The sequence below is a fragment of the Molothrus aeneus genome, chromosome 1 (genome assembly GCF_037042795.1).
Source record: "Molothrus aeneus isolate 106 chromosome 1, BPBGC_Maene_1.0, whole genome shotgun sequence".
NCBI classification, from domain to species: Eukaryota; Metazoa; Chordata; class Aves; order Passeriformes; family Icteridae; genus Molothrus; species Molothrus aeneus.
In genome coordinates this window covers 78513428-78529762 of record NC_089646.1, presented here as the reverse complement: position 1 = coordinate 78529762, position 16335 = coordinate 78513428, and the positions used below count along the sequence as shown (strand labels likewise).

The 16335-nt window shown below is 42.4% G+C and overlaps 1 protein-coding gene across 1 annotated transcript in view; it reads right to left on the bottom strand.

The window, feature by feature from the left end:
* Positions 1-15545: 15545 nt before the first annotated feature.
* Positions 15546-16335, bottom strand: part of MARCHF11 (membrane associated ring-CH-type finger 11) — a 32402-nt gene continuing 31612 nt past the window's right edge. The window contains exon 4 of the mRNA XM_066545627.1: positions 15546-16300. Coding sequence (XP_066401724.1) covers positions 15978-16300 — 323 coding nt within the window. The 3' untranslated portion in view covers positions 15546-15977. The remainder of the gene's footprint in view (positions 16301-16335) is intronic.

Below are 16335 nucleotides of genomic sequence, written 5' to 3'. Positions count from 1 at the left end.
TCAACACTCAGGCAGACTCCCTGCCCCTTTTCTAGAAAGCCATGCTGCTCCTCCTGCTCATCCTGTGCTTGGGCTAGAGCTCCACATGTACAAGGGGGGACCAAGGCAGGTTTGCTCTGGGGGCTGTGTGAAGGGCTGCTGCACATCTTGAGTTTCCACCCAGATATTCCTCTGAGCCCATTTTGTGACTTACTCAGGAGATGGATGCTGAAGAGAGGATTTCCAGGCCTTTGTTTCAACAGGTTTTTTATTCCTTAAAGTAGATACTGTATTTCTACCAAAAATAAAAATGGAATCCTGGTAAGCAGCCTTGGTCGATGTAAAAATGTGGTAGCTTTTTACCTGAAGTATTAGCAAGAAGCTCTTGTGCCTTGAGAGCAATCCTTTTTAACTCCATGGATTATTGCATCTGACCAAAAGGTGTCTCCTAATTATTAACCACATGCAATTCACTCTGACTGTAATATGAGAAGGTCTTCCCTTGCTAGAGCAAGTCAGTTTCTCAATGTGTATTCTGAATTATGTGTATTGTGTTATTATCATGTGTACTGTGTATTCTTTTCTGGTGTAAGTTTTCTTATGAGACCCATCACAGAGAAGGTAGGAAATCCTTTTGCTGGTGTCCCTCTGCAGAGATAACTGCTGGCTTCCCTTGCAAAACCTCAAGGCTATCACCATCAGCAGCGTCACTGCACCATTTCCCCCTCAGCCTTACTGAGGTAAACATTTCCATAATAGGTCTCCCGAAAGCTCTCTAGGGAAGAAAAGTATGTATTGTAACGTGGGAAGGTTTCCTCTGCTTGCTTTCAGCACTGTTGAGGGGCATGTCCTTGCTGTGCTCTGATTAATTACCCTGCTTTTATCGTGATTAGCACATTTAGCATTAGGCTGGCCAGCTGTCAAGCCAAGCTCAGTCACAGCAGAAAAGCACTCACTGCCTTTGTGATTTTTCATCTCTAACTGCTCATCCCAAGAAGATACAAGGCCCAAATCTTCCAGCCCTGCTTATTCAGGGCACAAAATATCTCATCCCCACGCGACTAATGGTACTGGCTTAATTAACCTAATGTGAAGGAGGCATTGCACAACATCATAATTCAATTTCTTTTATTTTTTAAAGAACAAACTGCATGCAATTTAGGCAGTGGGCTTTCTTATGCATCCAAATTCATTTATATGCAGCTCTATAGGAGAAAATACCTATTGGACAAATTGGATATCACTTTGCCTACTTCTGAAATGCAACAGAAACTGGGAATGCAGGGGAGAGGGGAGCTGACTTTGCATCATTATTTATTGCTTCATTCTTACAGTGGAGAGAGCAGACACTGCTGCCATCCAGAAGCATCACCTGGGGAAAAAAATTAGATTTATCCTTCTCTCCTCTTAATTATGGGAATTAATTCTCTGTTTTAACTGAGACCATCCTGCTCTGATTTGACAGAGTCTAAATCTACATTTGGTTCCAGCGCTTGTATTATGCAGTAGCTTGGCACACACATGCTTTCCTTTACTTTGTGAACCACCTCAGCTGGTGCTGCTTCTCTATGCTGCTTCTATGGTTTTTGTCACTGCCAATAATGAGAGAATTCTTATTTTCAGACAAAATGGCTGTGGCATATGTTTCAGTACTGTGGTTTATTGAGATTAGTTTATTTTTCAGATTTCAGGAATAAACAGATGTGGGCATGTACACTGGGAACCCAGTCCAGATTTCATGAGGAACCCCTTAATCATCAGGTAACTTGATCTGCTTGCAGACTGCAAAGCTTGAGCTTTCATTCAGAAACAATATTACTGAATGGAGCTCCTTTGGGCTCCCATCATTCTCCTGTCATCTGCAGCAAAACTCCTCTCTGCACCGCCTGGAGCTCGCAGGTCTGTTTGAAACAGTTTATGGCAACAGGGAAGGAAGGCCACAGCACATGTCTTATCCCATTGTCATCCATTGCTGCCTGATAGTTTGTCTCTTCCTCTACTGAAATGTGAGCTCCATCAGGATGAATCGGTCTCTGACCACTGTGCATGAAAAAAGAATAGAATTTCAGTACCAGAACATCAATTACAATCTATGTCTAATAATGTTGACTTCTATAGATTGAATGTAGGTAAGTTCAAACAACCTGAAAAGCATAGCATAGTTGATGTAGCCCAAGTATTTCACTGTCCCAAAGTAGCTGGTCTATGGGTGGTTGGATTTTTTGCAGCTGTTAAATGCTTGGTAAATGTTGCTAAGATCCAAGTTCATTGCAGCAAGGTCAACTGATGCTCTCTCTGACATTTACATGGTTTTTTTTCTAAGCCTCACAGGAGCCTCATCTGGGTTAAATAAGCCAGAGTGTGCGCTGTCACTAGTGAAATTCAATTTTTCCCTTTTTGGTACATGCCACCATTTAGGTTTTTCAATCTTCTAACTTCCTTCAAAACAACAGCCTGCTGGTGGATCTGCAGTATGTACATAGAGAAATTTTCACTACATGCTTTTGTTCTTCTTTTCTCATGATCAGGGTCTGGCTCTGAGCTCAGGATCCTAGGGGTGCGTTTCTGTATTTCTTTTTCAGCTACCATCAAGGCTGACTTACCTAACTTGCAGATGGGACCAAGGAAAGCTTAGACTGTAAGTGTCAATGGATTTCCCAGGAAAACCGTGGATGCCCTGTCCCCCGGAGCGTTCAAGGCCAGGTTGGATGGGGCTCTGAGCAACCTAGTAAAAGGTGTCCCTGTCTGTGGCAGTGGGATTAGAACTAGATGACCTTTAAGGTCCCTTCCAGCCCTATATTCTATATATTAGCCCCTTCCTAAGCTAGTCTATAATTTTTTTTTAAATATGAGTGGAAAAAATATGTTATTATGGCATGCTTTTGCTGTGTGTACTGTAGCAGTCTCAGTGTTCTGGGTTAAATAGCATTATTGATTGCTTTTGTATAACAGCAGCATCTCTGGCTTTAACTTTGCAGAGGAAACTTCTCCATCATTGCTGATGCTGAGACACTAAGTACAACATTAGTCCAAGACTTATAGCCCAGAGCAAGTGTGACTTCAGAGAAAACAAAGCAGAGGAAGAAAGGTTGCATAGAGGAGACAAAGTGCTAATGTTTCTATGATTAATAATTACCTACTGCCTATTCCACTTTACCAAATGCTACTGAAAATAATGATGTACCTTCAGCATAATGAATTTCCCCCAGCTCATCTGAAAATCTCTTTATCTGGGTATTTTGGCTGTCTTCCACTTTGGCTGAGTAGAACTGTTCTGTCATTATGAAACCACTTGAGAATTGGAATTGAACAAGACAAAAGGAAAAAGCAAAAATCAGAAAGAGCAAATGGCAGCTCAGTTTGAAAAACACTTCATGTAAGCAGAGAGGCCCAAGCTAGCCAAAGCTAAAGTGTTACAGGGTCTAAAGTTTCTTTGTAAGATCTGGATGATCATTTGTTCAGAAATATGCCTTACTCTTACAAAGAAAGGCTCTATAAAAATATTTGGGGTTTTCTCCTTACTAAATCAATCCCCAAAATCTCAATCACTATTTTCTTTTTAAATTCCCTCTCAATCAAAATGATGGCAGTTGAATGTGTGCATTAGAACCAGAGCTTCAAAAGATGCATGTGTTACTGTAAATATTTCCCTTGAAACTATAAATCTGTATTACTGAAAATCTGTATTACTGAATCTGCATATATTTTACTACACTATATCTTTATCTATCAAATTAGTTGTATTCAAGCCAGCATAAAATTCTGAATTCGTATTTAGTACAGGTTTAGTATTATCCAGATGGTTTTGAGTGAGGATGCTGCCATATTACATTAGATTGTGTTCCTTTTAGGTAGGTTTTAAAAGGCCCTGCTGAAGAGCAGAGGCTCCTTGTGATATGCTCTGTATGCAGAAAGAGACAGCTGTATATAAAAATAAAAAGATCTAAGAATCTAAAGTCTAATCTAACTACATAAAGGGTGAGGGGCATCCAGGCACAGAGGAGCAAAGTGAGGGAAAAGTCCTCACTAGAGCCAGGGTGAAAGCCTAAGTTCCTGTCTGTCCCTTTCCATCAATAAGGTTGTTTTTTTTCTGCACTACCTTGGCCACTTACCAACTCAACTGAAGAGCCTTTGGCCTTTATCTGTGATTTCTTCTGCCAGCTGATTCACACTGTCTACTTGCTGGCTGTGCAAGGAGGGGGTGAGGGAATATTTGGGCATCCTTAGGCGTCACTAATGGGGTCAGAAAGCTGTCTGCCCACTGCCAGGAGCACAGGATGTCCTTCCTTGTAGAGCAGGCCTGTCCCTGGCTGGTGGCAGGGGCTCAGTCAGATCCAGCAGCACACAGAGGACAGGACTGGGCTTTGCATGCAGCGCCTCTCCTGAGGGTAGGGAGGGCTGGCTTTGAGCTCACAGAGAGCAGCAGTGAGAGGATGCAGCCCTGCAGCCATCACAGCTCCCACTGCTGCTGTGGCTGAGGGACAGCACAAAGCAAGGGGCCTGGGCAAAGGAGAGTACAGCTCCTATCTCCAGCAAATCTGGTCACAGGTAACTTCCCTTTTCCCTTCTAGTGGGGCCACTACATTTGTCCATGCCTGGGGCAAGATGAGCGAGGTGTGCTGATGAGAAGGTAAACGCAGAACAGAGAGATGTGGCCAAAGAATGAGGCCAGTCAGCTGAACTGTGCAGTGAGTGGTTGTGTTTTCAGTGACAGGAGGGGACAGCTGCTGGCCTCTGATGGTTTTTGTAGAGCATGACGTGTCTCAGCTCTTGAGGTTGCTGTGGCATGAGCTGAGTCATGTCAGCTGGGGAAGCAGGCAAATGGTGACACACGGCTCCCTAACCACAGCATTTAACACATCCAGGGGGTGCTTGGGAAGGGACTGACCCCTACCATTTCCACAGACAGGGTGACAGAGCAGAGCTGAATCCTAGTTTGGCCTAATGGTGAGTTTAGGGCTGTCCTGTCATGTGGAGAATACACCTTTCAGTGTCTGAGGCATGAGGTGTCCAGGGCTTTGCTTGAATGAAAGGTTAGAAACTGTTGAAGAAAGCATGAGAATTTGGGAAGAGAACAGGAAAACTAATTTATCCTTATGATTGACTAGAAATGGTGGATAGGTCATTAGGGGCTGTTACTTAGAGAGACAGTGTTTGCATTTTTTAAGGAGTGTTTTAATTTATAAACAAAATGAAGTACCTTTTTTCAGCTGGAGTAAATGGGGGGTTTATGAAATATGTAATACCCAAATTAATATCCTATGAAGGTGATAAGCACTTGATGTGAGGATAAGTATTGAACAGGCCTCTCTGATACTCTTGTTTCATGGATAAATGCCAAGCTGTCATCAGTGGCAAAGGGGGATGTGGATAAATTACCTTAATGTCTGGGAGTGAGTAATAGCCCAGATGTGTTCAGTAGGAACAAATGTCCCACCCCAGTGTGCACTGAATGTAGCTTGAAATGTATTGCTAATGTCAGCCCATGTACTGAAGACCTTCCATTTCAAAGTGTAAAAGCTCATTGAAGTTCATGAATACAAGCTGAATCTGCCTGGGACAAGAGATAGCAAAGTCTAACAAATCACACAACCCAGCTGGAGCCAGTCTGTGCCTGGATGATAGATGTCCTTGTCCAGTAGATCAGGGGCACAAAACATATTATACTACAATTATTTGTGCCTTTTCTGGATTTAATTGCCTTCTTTATTAGAGACATAGAAGAGTTTTATTCAGGGATGCTTCTGGACAGGAGAAATGCAGCTGGCACTGAGTTTCTGTCCCTGAACCAGACTCAAGCTACTATTTGTTTTGACCAGTTGCATTAGAAAAACAAATCCAAGTGTGTCTGTGCATCTACACGGAGGAGTTTGTATGTTTGTGCCCGATGGTAAAACTGTCTTTCTTGCTCGGGTTCCTGTGTGGTGTCTGGGCTTTTATATGCTGTATTACTATAGATAATAACAACCAAAAGGGCTACATACCTGTTTTCCATTGCAACCAAATTGTTCTAAAACATATATATATATATATATATATATATATATATATATATATACACATATACATATACATATTTGTAAACACTGAGGAGCACTCAGCATCACATCACACTAATCTGTCCCAAGGGATCCATTAATGAGAACTTGAGTTACTCTCACCTTCTGGTGGCAGGTGGCAGGGGAGAAGTACTCTTTCCTCAAGAGCTAGTGCTGATCAGGCCTGAGAAACAGGACCTTTGGATAAATTATTCAACATAATTTTTGCTTTCAAAAGTTTGGCTGTTCCTTTTCCAGTTTCATGTGTAAGACAAAGCAAGGTTTGGGGCTAGGAAGGAGCAGTGGACTCTGAAGAAAGCCTTTTGGGTCACTATGCCACCATTGTCCAAGTCCCTTTCATTCACCTTAACTTTTCCTCCTCTGGTGACCTTGGTGCCATTTCTGGTCTCTGCCCATGACTGATCCCAAATTCTGGCATTTGGACAGACTTGCAAGCGTGGATCTAGGTTAGTGTAGTTTGCTCGGTCTGGTGTTAAAACAAGCTCTGTGGTTGGCTCCAGCCAGCTGCTTCCTGCTGAAAATGTCATTTTATGAGACTTTTATGAATTTTTGGCCAGCTGAGAGGTCTTCTGTTGTTCAGAGGACAGGCCCTCAAGCCCACTGCTTCTAAAGAAAGGGAGCAAATAGTGACATGTCAGGGTCAGATTAGCTGGAGTTTGTACATGAGGAGGCTCCAGAGGAAAGGACAGCTTTGGTCTGTCAGGAGGGAACTCATTAAGCAGGAGGATGTTCATGGGTTTCTGCAAACCTGCAGGAGAGCTGACTGGCCACAGCAGGAGGAAATTATGCTAATGATTCCTTTTTTCCTGTTATCTGCAGGTGATCTTTGAAAGGTGTTATGCTTCTCAGGGGCCTGTTTCCTAGTGTTTCCTTTTTATTTTTTTGCCAAGTGGCTGCTTTTAATGTATGCATCACCTTTAACACAGACTGTGCTTGCACTCTACAGTGTGTTATAAATATCTCTCCTTAAATCTAGGGAGAATGTTATTACCCACCTGACAAATTTCTGAATGTGTAAAAAACCAAAACTTCTTTTCTAATTTTGAAACATAAAATCCAAACATTACTGGTTTTTAAGTGTACTTTTGGTGTCCTCTTTAAGGTAGTCAATTCAGTCCTGAACACTACTTTATCTCCCCTTATACAAGAGGTATTTCTAGGAATTGATAACTTCACTAGGGTTTTTTTGAAAGTGTTGTGAGGCTTATTAATTTTTTTTTTTACTTAGGGCAAACAAGAAAGATTTAATGTTTTAAAAAGTGTCTTCATTTCTTTTCACAAAACCTGCTAAAATGTCATATTTTTCAATCATTAGAAAATGTTCATATCCCTTGGTACATAATTTACAGATTTGCAGATCTGACAGATAATAAATTATTTCAAAATTCAATACACTAGAAATCTTCAGTTCTTTTGAAAACACTGGTAAAGTTTTCAAAGGGAGAATTATGCCTGCAGTATGGTAGCATCCACTTGTATTGTCCTGTACTGTGCTGTACACAGACTGGAGTTAGATTTCTGTACTGGTAATCATTCCATTGGTGTGTCTTTTACAGAATAGAAATGCAAAAAATTAAGACAATCTGTAATTAAAAAGTACCCAAATATTATGAAGCAACTAGTATGAAAAGTCAACAACAAAATCAAATATACCCTTTCCTCAAAGTTTCTGTTGCAGTGGAGTCCAAGTTGCAAATTAATTCCTGAGGAGCCACCAGCAGTTTGCTTTGCATTCATGAGGGGTTCCATGGTACCTTATGAATGGAGTAAAAAAATTCCTGTCAAACCACTGTGGCTTTGTCTGGAGTATAATCAGACTGGCAGAGCTCAGTAAATGGCCTGCCTATATCTTTGCAGTGCTGTTTGAATTACTGAATTTGATTTACACACCAGAGCAGGTTAATACTGATGATGCCCAACTGCAAGAGGAGAATAGGTGAAAAGTTTTGCTTTAAATATTACATTATATGTTTCAACATTTAAATTGAATTTTAAATACAATTCTAAAGGAAAGATATTAGGATGTGTTTTGCTGTCTATTTGAGAAGCTATTTTGCAGAGCTCCCATCATATTAGCTTTCTGTTGTCAAGAAACTCTTTATGAAGCATATTTTTTTTTGTTTCTATCAGTTTTCTTATTGATATTCAAAAGAATTACTGAGTCTTTCCAGTCTAGGGAGTGGTGCTCAGTTTGAGTCCCAAAATTATATGCCTCTAATAGTAATCTATTTGTAATGGGCTGGGTTGTTTGGGTTTTTCTACTTTAAACATTTTTAAACCTTATGTATACAGTAGTGCCTGGAAATAGCTTTTCCTTGAGAGCCTTGTTGTGTTTCACCACTACAGTTTTGGGATAGTGATCTTCTGTTTAAGAGCCAACATTTCTATTCTTGAGTGAGAAGAATCTGATTCTTCCTTGCTTTCAAAGTCATATGAATGTGAGGGCTGTTCCCTGCACAATTCTTGCTATTTCTACTGTGTCCCAAAAGAGAAACTCAAAAGTTGCCCTTATGCTGCCTATAGTTAAGTTGGTTTACTGTCAGTGGTGATTAATGCAAGGAAAATGGGAAAAACGTGACTTCCCAGAGGTGGTGGTGCAAACCTTTAGCTTGTGCAGCACCTTGATTCTCTCTCACTGTGGTTTTAGTATCCAAACAGGATGGTGACTGAAATGCAGGTTTGACATGTGGTCTGAATTCCAGTGTTTTTCCTCTGTCTGGAACTGCAGGCAAGACCTCACCCTATATTATATCTGGTCCTAAGGTTTAAGTAAAGGGTGGTTTTTCTGGTGTCCATTAAATGTCTCTCACTTAACTAGATTAGTTAGAAAAAAGGTTAATTGTTTGGACAAAATATTAAATTCTTCAGGAGAGGACATGTATGCATTTTGTGTCCATAGAAATGAGCACAGAGGGGGAAGGTATCATGGATTAGGAATGGTTCTCCCCAGTTCACTGCCCTCACTGGGACTCTCCAAACTGTGCACTGCTCTGGAGAGGAGAATTGGAGGCACAAAAGGCAAAGATCATGGGTTGAGATCCCAGCAATTTACTGTTAACAGCAATGAGACAAGAAACGAACAGTAACAGCTACAATATAGACAGAGGGTACAAAAAAAAAATATTCACATACAACCCCCTCTCAACAATAGACAATATCAGACATCTCCCTCCACCATGCTTACTTGACCAGGAGGAATCACTCCTTCCCAGAAGAGAGAGGAAGGTGGGGTGGTACAGAATAACCTCCAGGTCCTGGCCATGCCTCTCCCAGTATGCAAAAGTAGCCCTGTCCTGGTCAGAACCAGGACAGAAGGGTACCCAGTCTTCTGCCACCACTAGTAATGACATGTCAATTGCTTTCATAATGTCATCAAAACCCCTCTGATTCAGGCTGGAATTTTTGTCACTGTTTTTCATGGAGGCTCTTCCAGTAATTCAGTGTGCCACACTCAGGAAAGACAAGAAGGACAGTCAGGCAGGGAGGATAAGAAGGAGGGATGCCCAAGGCTTACAGGAGCAGGTGGGATATGTGGAGTTCTCCTGTGGGCCAGCCGAGGGTCTGGTGAGAACACGTGAATCAGAACCAAGTGAAGAGAAGGAAGGGCAGCGGCATGAGGGGAAACACCATGGGGTCAGACTGAGGGAGGGGACTTAAACCTTTAGAGGGAGTCTGGGGAAGACAAAGCCTGCTGTTCCTTGGAGCCACGAACTTCCCTGTCACCGCTGGAGGGGCAGCATGTCAGGACACATGCAGGAGTATGTTTCTGGATGGTGTCAGGGACAACTTCTTGATACCAGGCCTGGTTGGGCCATCCCTTGGGATCACACTGATAGATCTGCTGTCCCTTTCAAGGAGACACCAGCATGGGATGTGGTGACCCATGACAGCCTTAGCTATGGTGAGTGTGAAAGAGAGGAGATGAAGATCCTGAGGGGAGTGAGGGAGGAGAATGGCAGAGCCCAAATGTGGGGCACCAGGTGAGCATCTTGTCCAGGACATAGGCAGCTGAGATCACACAAGAGGAGCTCTGAAGGGTTAAAGAGTTGAGGGGAACTGCCATGATTATATGGACCACATGAAAATGGTTCATCCTAATACCTGGGAAAACAAGCAGGTGTATCAGCAGCCCCTCTTGGCTAAGCCAAGAACTCACGAGAGAATTCTGGAAAATGACCACAAAAAGGAGGCAGAAACAGGGCTCTACAGAGGAGAGCTTTAGAAATATCGGCCTTTCAAGGGTGGGGTTAGGAAAGCCAAGCTCAGCTGGAACTGGAAGGTACCTCAAGGGCAAGACAGAGGTGTTCATCCTCTGTGTGAGCAGTAGAAGGCCAAACAAGGATCTGTGTGCTCACTGCTCAGTGGAGAGAGTGACTTTGTGGCAGTGCACACAGAGAAGACCAATGTCCCTAATGCCTTCTTTGCCTTTGTCTCCACCAACAAGTTATTTCATCTTCTAATGCTTTGCAGAGCCCAGTACAGGAAAGACATAAAGCAACTGAACAAATTCAGCAGAAGCTGGATTGCCCTGCATGGGGAGGAATCAGACCTTATTCAGCCTTGAGGATGAATGGCTTCAGGGGAGGCCCAACAGCAGCCAGCCAGAACCCAGCAAGGGGTTATCAAGAAAGCAGAGCCACCCACTTCCCCGGGGCTTTATGGGTGAATGAGAGACAGTGGGTGTAAGCTGTAACAGGAGAAAATGTGGGATAGAAGGAAATACTACTCTGGTAACAGTCAACACCTGGAGCTGGTTGCCCATAGAGACTGTGCAGTTTCCATCCTTAAAGATTTTTAAGACCTGCTGGCTTAAAGCCCTGAGCAACCTGGTCTGACCTCGAAAGCTGACTCTGCAGCTTGGATTAGATGTCCTCCCGTGGGTCCTTCCAGCTTGAATTGTTGTCTGTAATTCATTCCATGAATATTTTAAAACTACCTTGAACTTCTAGCTAAATTGATTTCTGATCTATTTGTGCCCTTGAGTTCTTCTGCTGTCTTAGGCTTGTCCTTTGCCTAAAATAAATTTTATTCTGCAATGTATTAACTGAGAGCAATAACATTTGCTCTCAACTTTTGTTAAGCAGAACAAGCCAGGCTCTTCTAATTCTGCACACACACCTCCTCCTGTCCCCGTAGTGACTGGAATAGAGTCCCTGCTCCTTTCTCATCCTAATATCCTCTCTATGCACCTGTTCTAATTTTAATTCATCCTCTGGCATGTAGGTGATTACAGCAATGCAAGTACTGCACTAATCCAAATACAAGGTCAATGAAAAAATGTTCATATCCTGCACTAGGCACTCTTACTACTGAAAATATTTTGCAAGACAACACAATTCCATTATTTTTTAACAACTGCATCCTGCCTATACTGATCCTGTTGCCGTTTATAATTTTCTGATCCTGTTTTCTACATATGGAAATACATAAATGCAGTCATATGCAAAATTATTGTACCATAGAAATTAATGTTAAGTTTTCCTACCATTAAAAAGGCTTTTGTGATATTTGCCATAAACATTTCTCTTACAAACAATTTTCATTTCTCTTAGTTGGACCATTTTTTCACTCAGAGGTTGTTAAGTGTTCTAGACCTAGGTGTCTCTCAAATATTTGAGCACAGAATCTTGTCCTCTCTTAAATTACATCCATCGATTTTCTTTCTGGTGAGTTTTGTTTTCTGCCAGCACCTTACCCATTTGGATGAGAATAAAAATATTTCTTTATGTTTTCATATAGTTCTTAATTTTGTTTTTAGGATCCTATAAAAGACCACTTAAATATTCTTTAAATCCCAGAGATCACGAGTACCTCAAAGGTGTGAACCATAACTATATCGATCACAGCATACTTTATTATGCTGGTATTGCAAGTGCTTTTTGAGGTACTAACTGTTATCTCAATTTGGTCAAGAGAAGCTGTGGTCCTTCTGGGAAAGCAGCCTTTATTTAAGCAGTAATTAAGAACAAGTATTTCCCAGTGATAAAGCAGGTTTCCCTAGTCATAGTTTCATCTTTTACTTCTCTCCAAATTCCTCCTTTGGGAAATTGTTTAAAGATAACCTAGAAGTGAATTCTCACAGTTTCTCAAGGAGAGTGCCTGTTGTATGCTGGTAATTTGCCATGCAGGAGATAAGTTGGGTTTTTTGAGATAGCATTTTTTTGTTCATGGCTTATGTACTGGTTTTCACATGACTTGGTTAGAGAACAGTAAGACATCTGTAATTTACTAAATATAACTTTGAACTTGTGGAACTGTAACACAGAATGCTGGGCCCTGTGTAGAGTTCATAAGATAAATGTTTATGAATATACAAGGAGCTTTTAAGCACCAGTGCTTAAATTATTTCTATCTCCCTTCCAAGCGTAGTCACAGAGACCTCCTGTGTCTGGTGGTGGCATGTAAGCCTCTTATAAAAGGAAGACATGCACTGATTTCAGCACCATCCTGTTGATTCATGAGAGGGAATTTTCCAGCCTCAACACTCCATCTCCTGCACAAAATAAAAATTTTCAGCCACTGGATAAACTTATTTTGAAACAGAAAATTGTTTATCTCTGTACTGGGTCCAGGTGCCCAGGGGGCAGGTGGGGATGGGAGCTGCAGAGGCGACCTTTGGGAGGAGAGGCTGGGATTGCTTCATGCCAAACACAGTCTGTCCCAAGCAGAGATTGTCCTGTGACCCTGGAGATGTACTGGTGGAGCAGATACTTCCCTGTAAACTCTGGAGAGACCATGGTGCAGCTGACATCCACGCCGCTGCAGCCCCTGGCAGACATGTCTCAAAGGAACTGTAGCCCATGGAGAGCCCATGCTGGGGCAGGTTTATACTGAAAGACTGAAATGCTTGGAGAAGCCCAAGGCTGGAGCAGAGAAGTGTGAGGAGGAGAAAGGGGCAGCACACAGGAACTGTTATAGACTGACTGCAGACCCCCATTCCTCATCCCCCTGTGCTGCCCACTGGGGAGAAGGTAGAAGAGTTGGGAGTGAAGGGTTGAAGCTGCACCTGGGAAGAGGAGAGGTAGCTGGTTAGTGATGCCCTTGTCTTTGTCTTGACCCACAAGATTTTTCATGCTCTATTCCCTGTCTTCTGTTGAGAAGGGTGATAGAGAAGCTGGGTGGGAATCTGACAGCCACAAAAGGTCAATCCAACATTCCTTCCCTGACCCAGTTCCCTTCAACATCTTCATTCATGGCTTGGACACAGTACTCAAAGGAACACTAAATATGCTCGCTGATGGCACTAAATTGGGAGGAGATGTTGACCCCCTTGGGAGCAGGGAGACCCTGCAGAGAGACCTCAACAAATTAGAGAGATGGTCAATCATTAACATATGAAGTTCAACCTGATCAAGTGTTGGATTCTGCACTTTAGATGGGGCAACCCTGGGTGTATGTATAGGCCAAAGGAATGAGGTGCTGGAAAGCAGTGCTGCAGAAAGGGCCCTGGGTGTCCTGGTCAGTGGCAAGCTGAACATGAGTCAGCATTGCCCTGGCAGCCAGGAGGGCCAACCCTCTCCTGAGGTGCATCAGGCACAGCATCACCAGCTGGGCAAGGGAGGGGATTGTCCTACTCTACTCTGCACTGGGGCAGCCTCACCTTGAGCGCTGTGTGCAATTTTGGGTGCCACAATATAAGAAAGACATTAAATTATTGAAGAGCATCCAAGGGAGGCCCAAAGGAGGGTTACAAGGATGGTGAAGGATCTGAAGGAAAAGCTGTATGAGGAGCAACAGAGCTCATTTGGTCTGTTCAGCCTGGAGAAGAGACTGGGGAGAGACCTCACTGTTGTCCTCAACATCCTCATGAGGGGAAGCAGACGGGCAGTGTGTTGGTTAAGGTGGTGGTTACTGCAATTGTATTGAATAGTGTGACACCTGGCATCATGTAAATGCTATGGAATAAGGGGTGGAATGTGTTGGGTTTAGCTGGAGTAGAATTAAATGTTTTCACAGTGACTGGAACAGACTGTTTTGGATTTATGCTGAGCACAGAGTTGGTAGTAGATGTTGATAGAGATGTTTTGGTTATGGCTGAGCAGGGCTCACACAGAGCCAAGGCTACTTCTGATTTCTGTACTGCCCTGCTGGTGAGGAGGGTGAGAATTATTGGGAGTCTGGGAGGAGACACAGCCAGGACAGGTGACCCAAGCTGCCCAAAGAGATATTGCAGACCATGTGACATCATGTGCAATATATAAAGTGCTTATTTTATAGTAAGCACTACTATAGGCGGACAAAAGGGAGGGATGTTTGGAGTGATGACTTGTCTTTCCAGTTAACCACTACGCATGATGAGGCCTAGTTCTCCTGGAGATGGCTGAACACCTGCCTGCCCATGAGAAGGGGTGAATGAATTCCCTGTTTAAATTTGTTTGTGTGTGTGGCTTTTGCTTTCCCTTGTAACCTTTATCTCAACCCGTGAGTTTTCTAGCTTTTATGCTTCTGATTCTCTCCCATGTCCCACCAGTGGGGGACTGAGCGAGTGGCTGCCTGGCTGGGGTGAAACCACAACAGACGGGTACCGCTTCACTCTCGTGACCGGTGACAGGATTCAAGGAATAACCTGAAGCTGAGTCAGGACAGGTTTAGACTGAGTGTCGGGAAAAGATTTTTCACCAGAGGTGAACTAAGCAGTGGAACAGGCTCCCTAGGGAAGCGGTCACAGCACCAGCCTGACAGAGTTCAAGAAGTGTTTGGACAACGCTCTCAGGCACATGGTGTGACTCTTGGAGTGTCCTGTGTAGGGCCAGGAGTTGGACTTGATGCTTCTGATGGGTCCCTTCCAAATCAGTATATTCTATGATTCTACAAAACTGTTTTGAGTAAGCTAGTGTTCTCAGAGTAATTTCAGCCTTACTTTTCTATCTCAATCTTCAACAGGCTTATTATTAGGTTGAAAATGATTTCCATTTCTATTACTATTTGATTAAATTCTATTAGAATTTTTGCCATGAAACAGAAACAAGAGAAGCAAACTTCACAGCAGTGATCTATCATAATATTGGCTCATTTTAAATATGATGATTTGTTCCTTGGCAAAATTAAGGTTCTGTATTATTTATACTCCAGATTCTATCAGGATTTATTATTATTCCAGAAGTTGCAATGCACATTTCTTCTTTTTCTTCTTTTTTTTTTTTTAAGGGATGTCAATGACCTATAATTAGAATGGCACTAAAGATTCACACACTGCTAATTCCAGCAGCGCTGCTGAGAAGGTAAGGTCACTTCTGTGCACAGGCACAGCACCAGCCCTCTGCAGATCTTAAGAAACTTGAGAGGCAGTACAAGACTCTTCCCCTGTCTGTGTCATACTTGTGTCTGATATCTTGCATGGACATCTGGGAGAGCTAAAAGAAAAGACTTCTCATCTTCCTTTAGGTTTTGTAGAACACCCACTGGACTTCCTGCTTAAATGCAAAGGACAATATATCCTTCACTTAATTTCACACACCTGAACTGAGCTACAAACAACAGCAAAATAAAGACAGAAAAGGAAAAATATTTGACTTGTGTCAACATTCTTATTCTTTTTGGAAGAATGTTGCCCAGTTTAATCCTCATGAAAGTGGAAAAAAATAACAGTAGTGGATTAAAGCCAGAGTTTAAGAAAATACATTTAAATATATCTTTTTACTTAAAAATGAGTTTCCTCATCATTTAAAGACCTAAGAGTTAAGCTATGTTACATACACCTCAGGTACAAATTGAGAAAAGATTCAATAAATCAGACTATATAAAAAGCAAGAGACTTTTTCCCCCAGAAAAATGTATTTATGTTTTATCTGATCATATAAAAAACATTAAATTTAAAAAAAACAAGTGTATATATTTTTTCAAGTGTTAATGGTTTCACCATTCATCATAACTACATTCTGCAGTCCTGTAACACCAGGGCACATTATCCTTATCTGTGTAGCACAGTGAGCACAATCTTTACACTGAGGTCACTCTCATCACTACTTCCCCAGAGCAGTTATCCTCTGATGAATCCTCCTGAGGTCTCATGCGGTTGAACAGCTGTAGCAACACATAGCCACACTGAAATCTCGGTGAGGTTAACTGTGTTGGATGAACTAAACTTCTGTTTCTAAATGCAGTCAGTGGCAGCCACAATGTCCTCCCTGCTGAGGATTCTCCTCGATTGCTCTCTTCTATGTCCGTGGCTTTATCATAATTTAACACATCCCAGTGCAGATTCACAGCTCTCCAGCGTTTAAACACTCGGTAAACAGATGCACCTTCATGGACTATCAGTCCTGAAAGTAAGAGGGAAAAAAGAGAGTTTATGCAA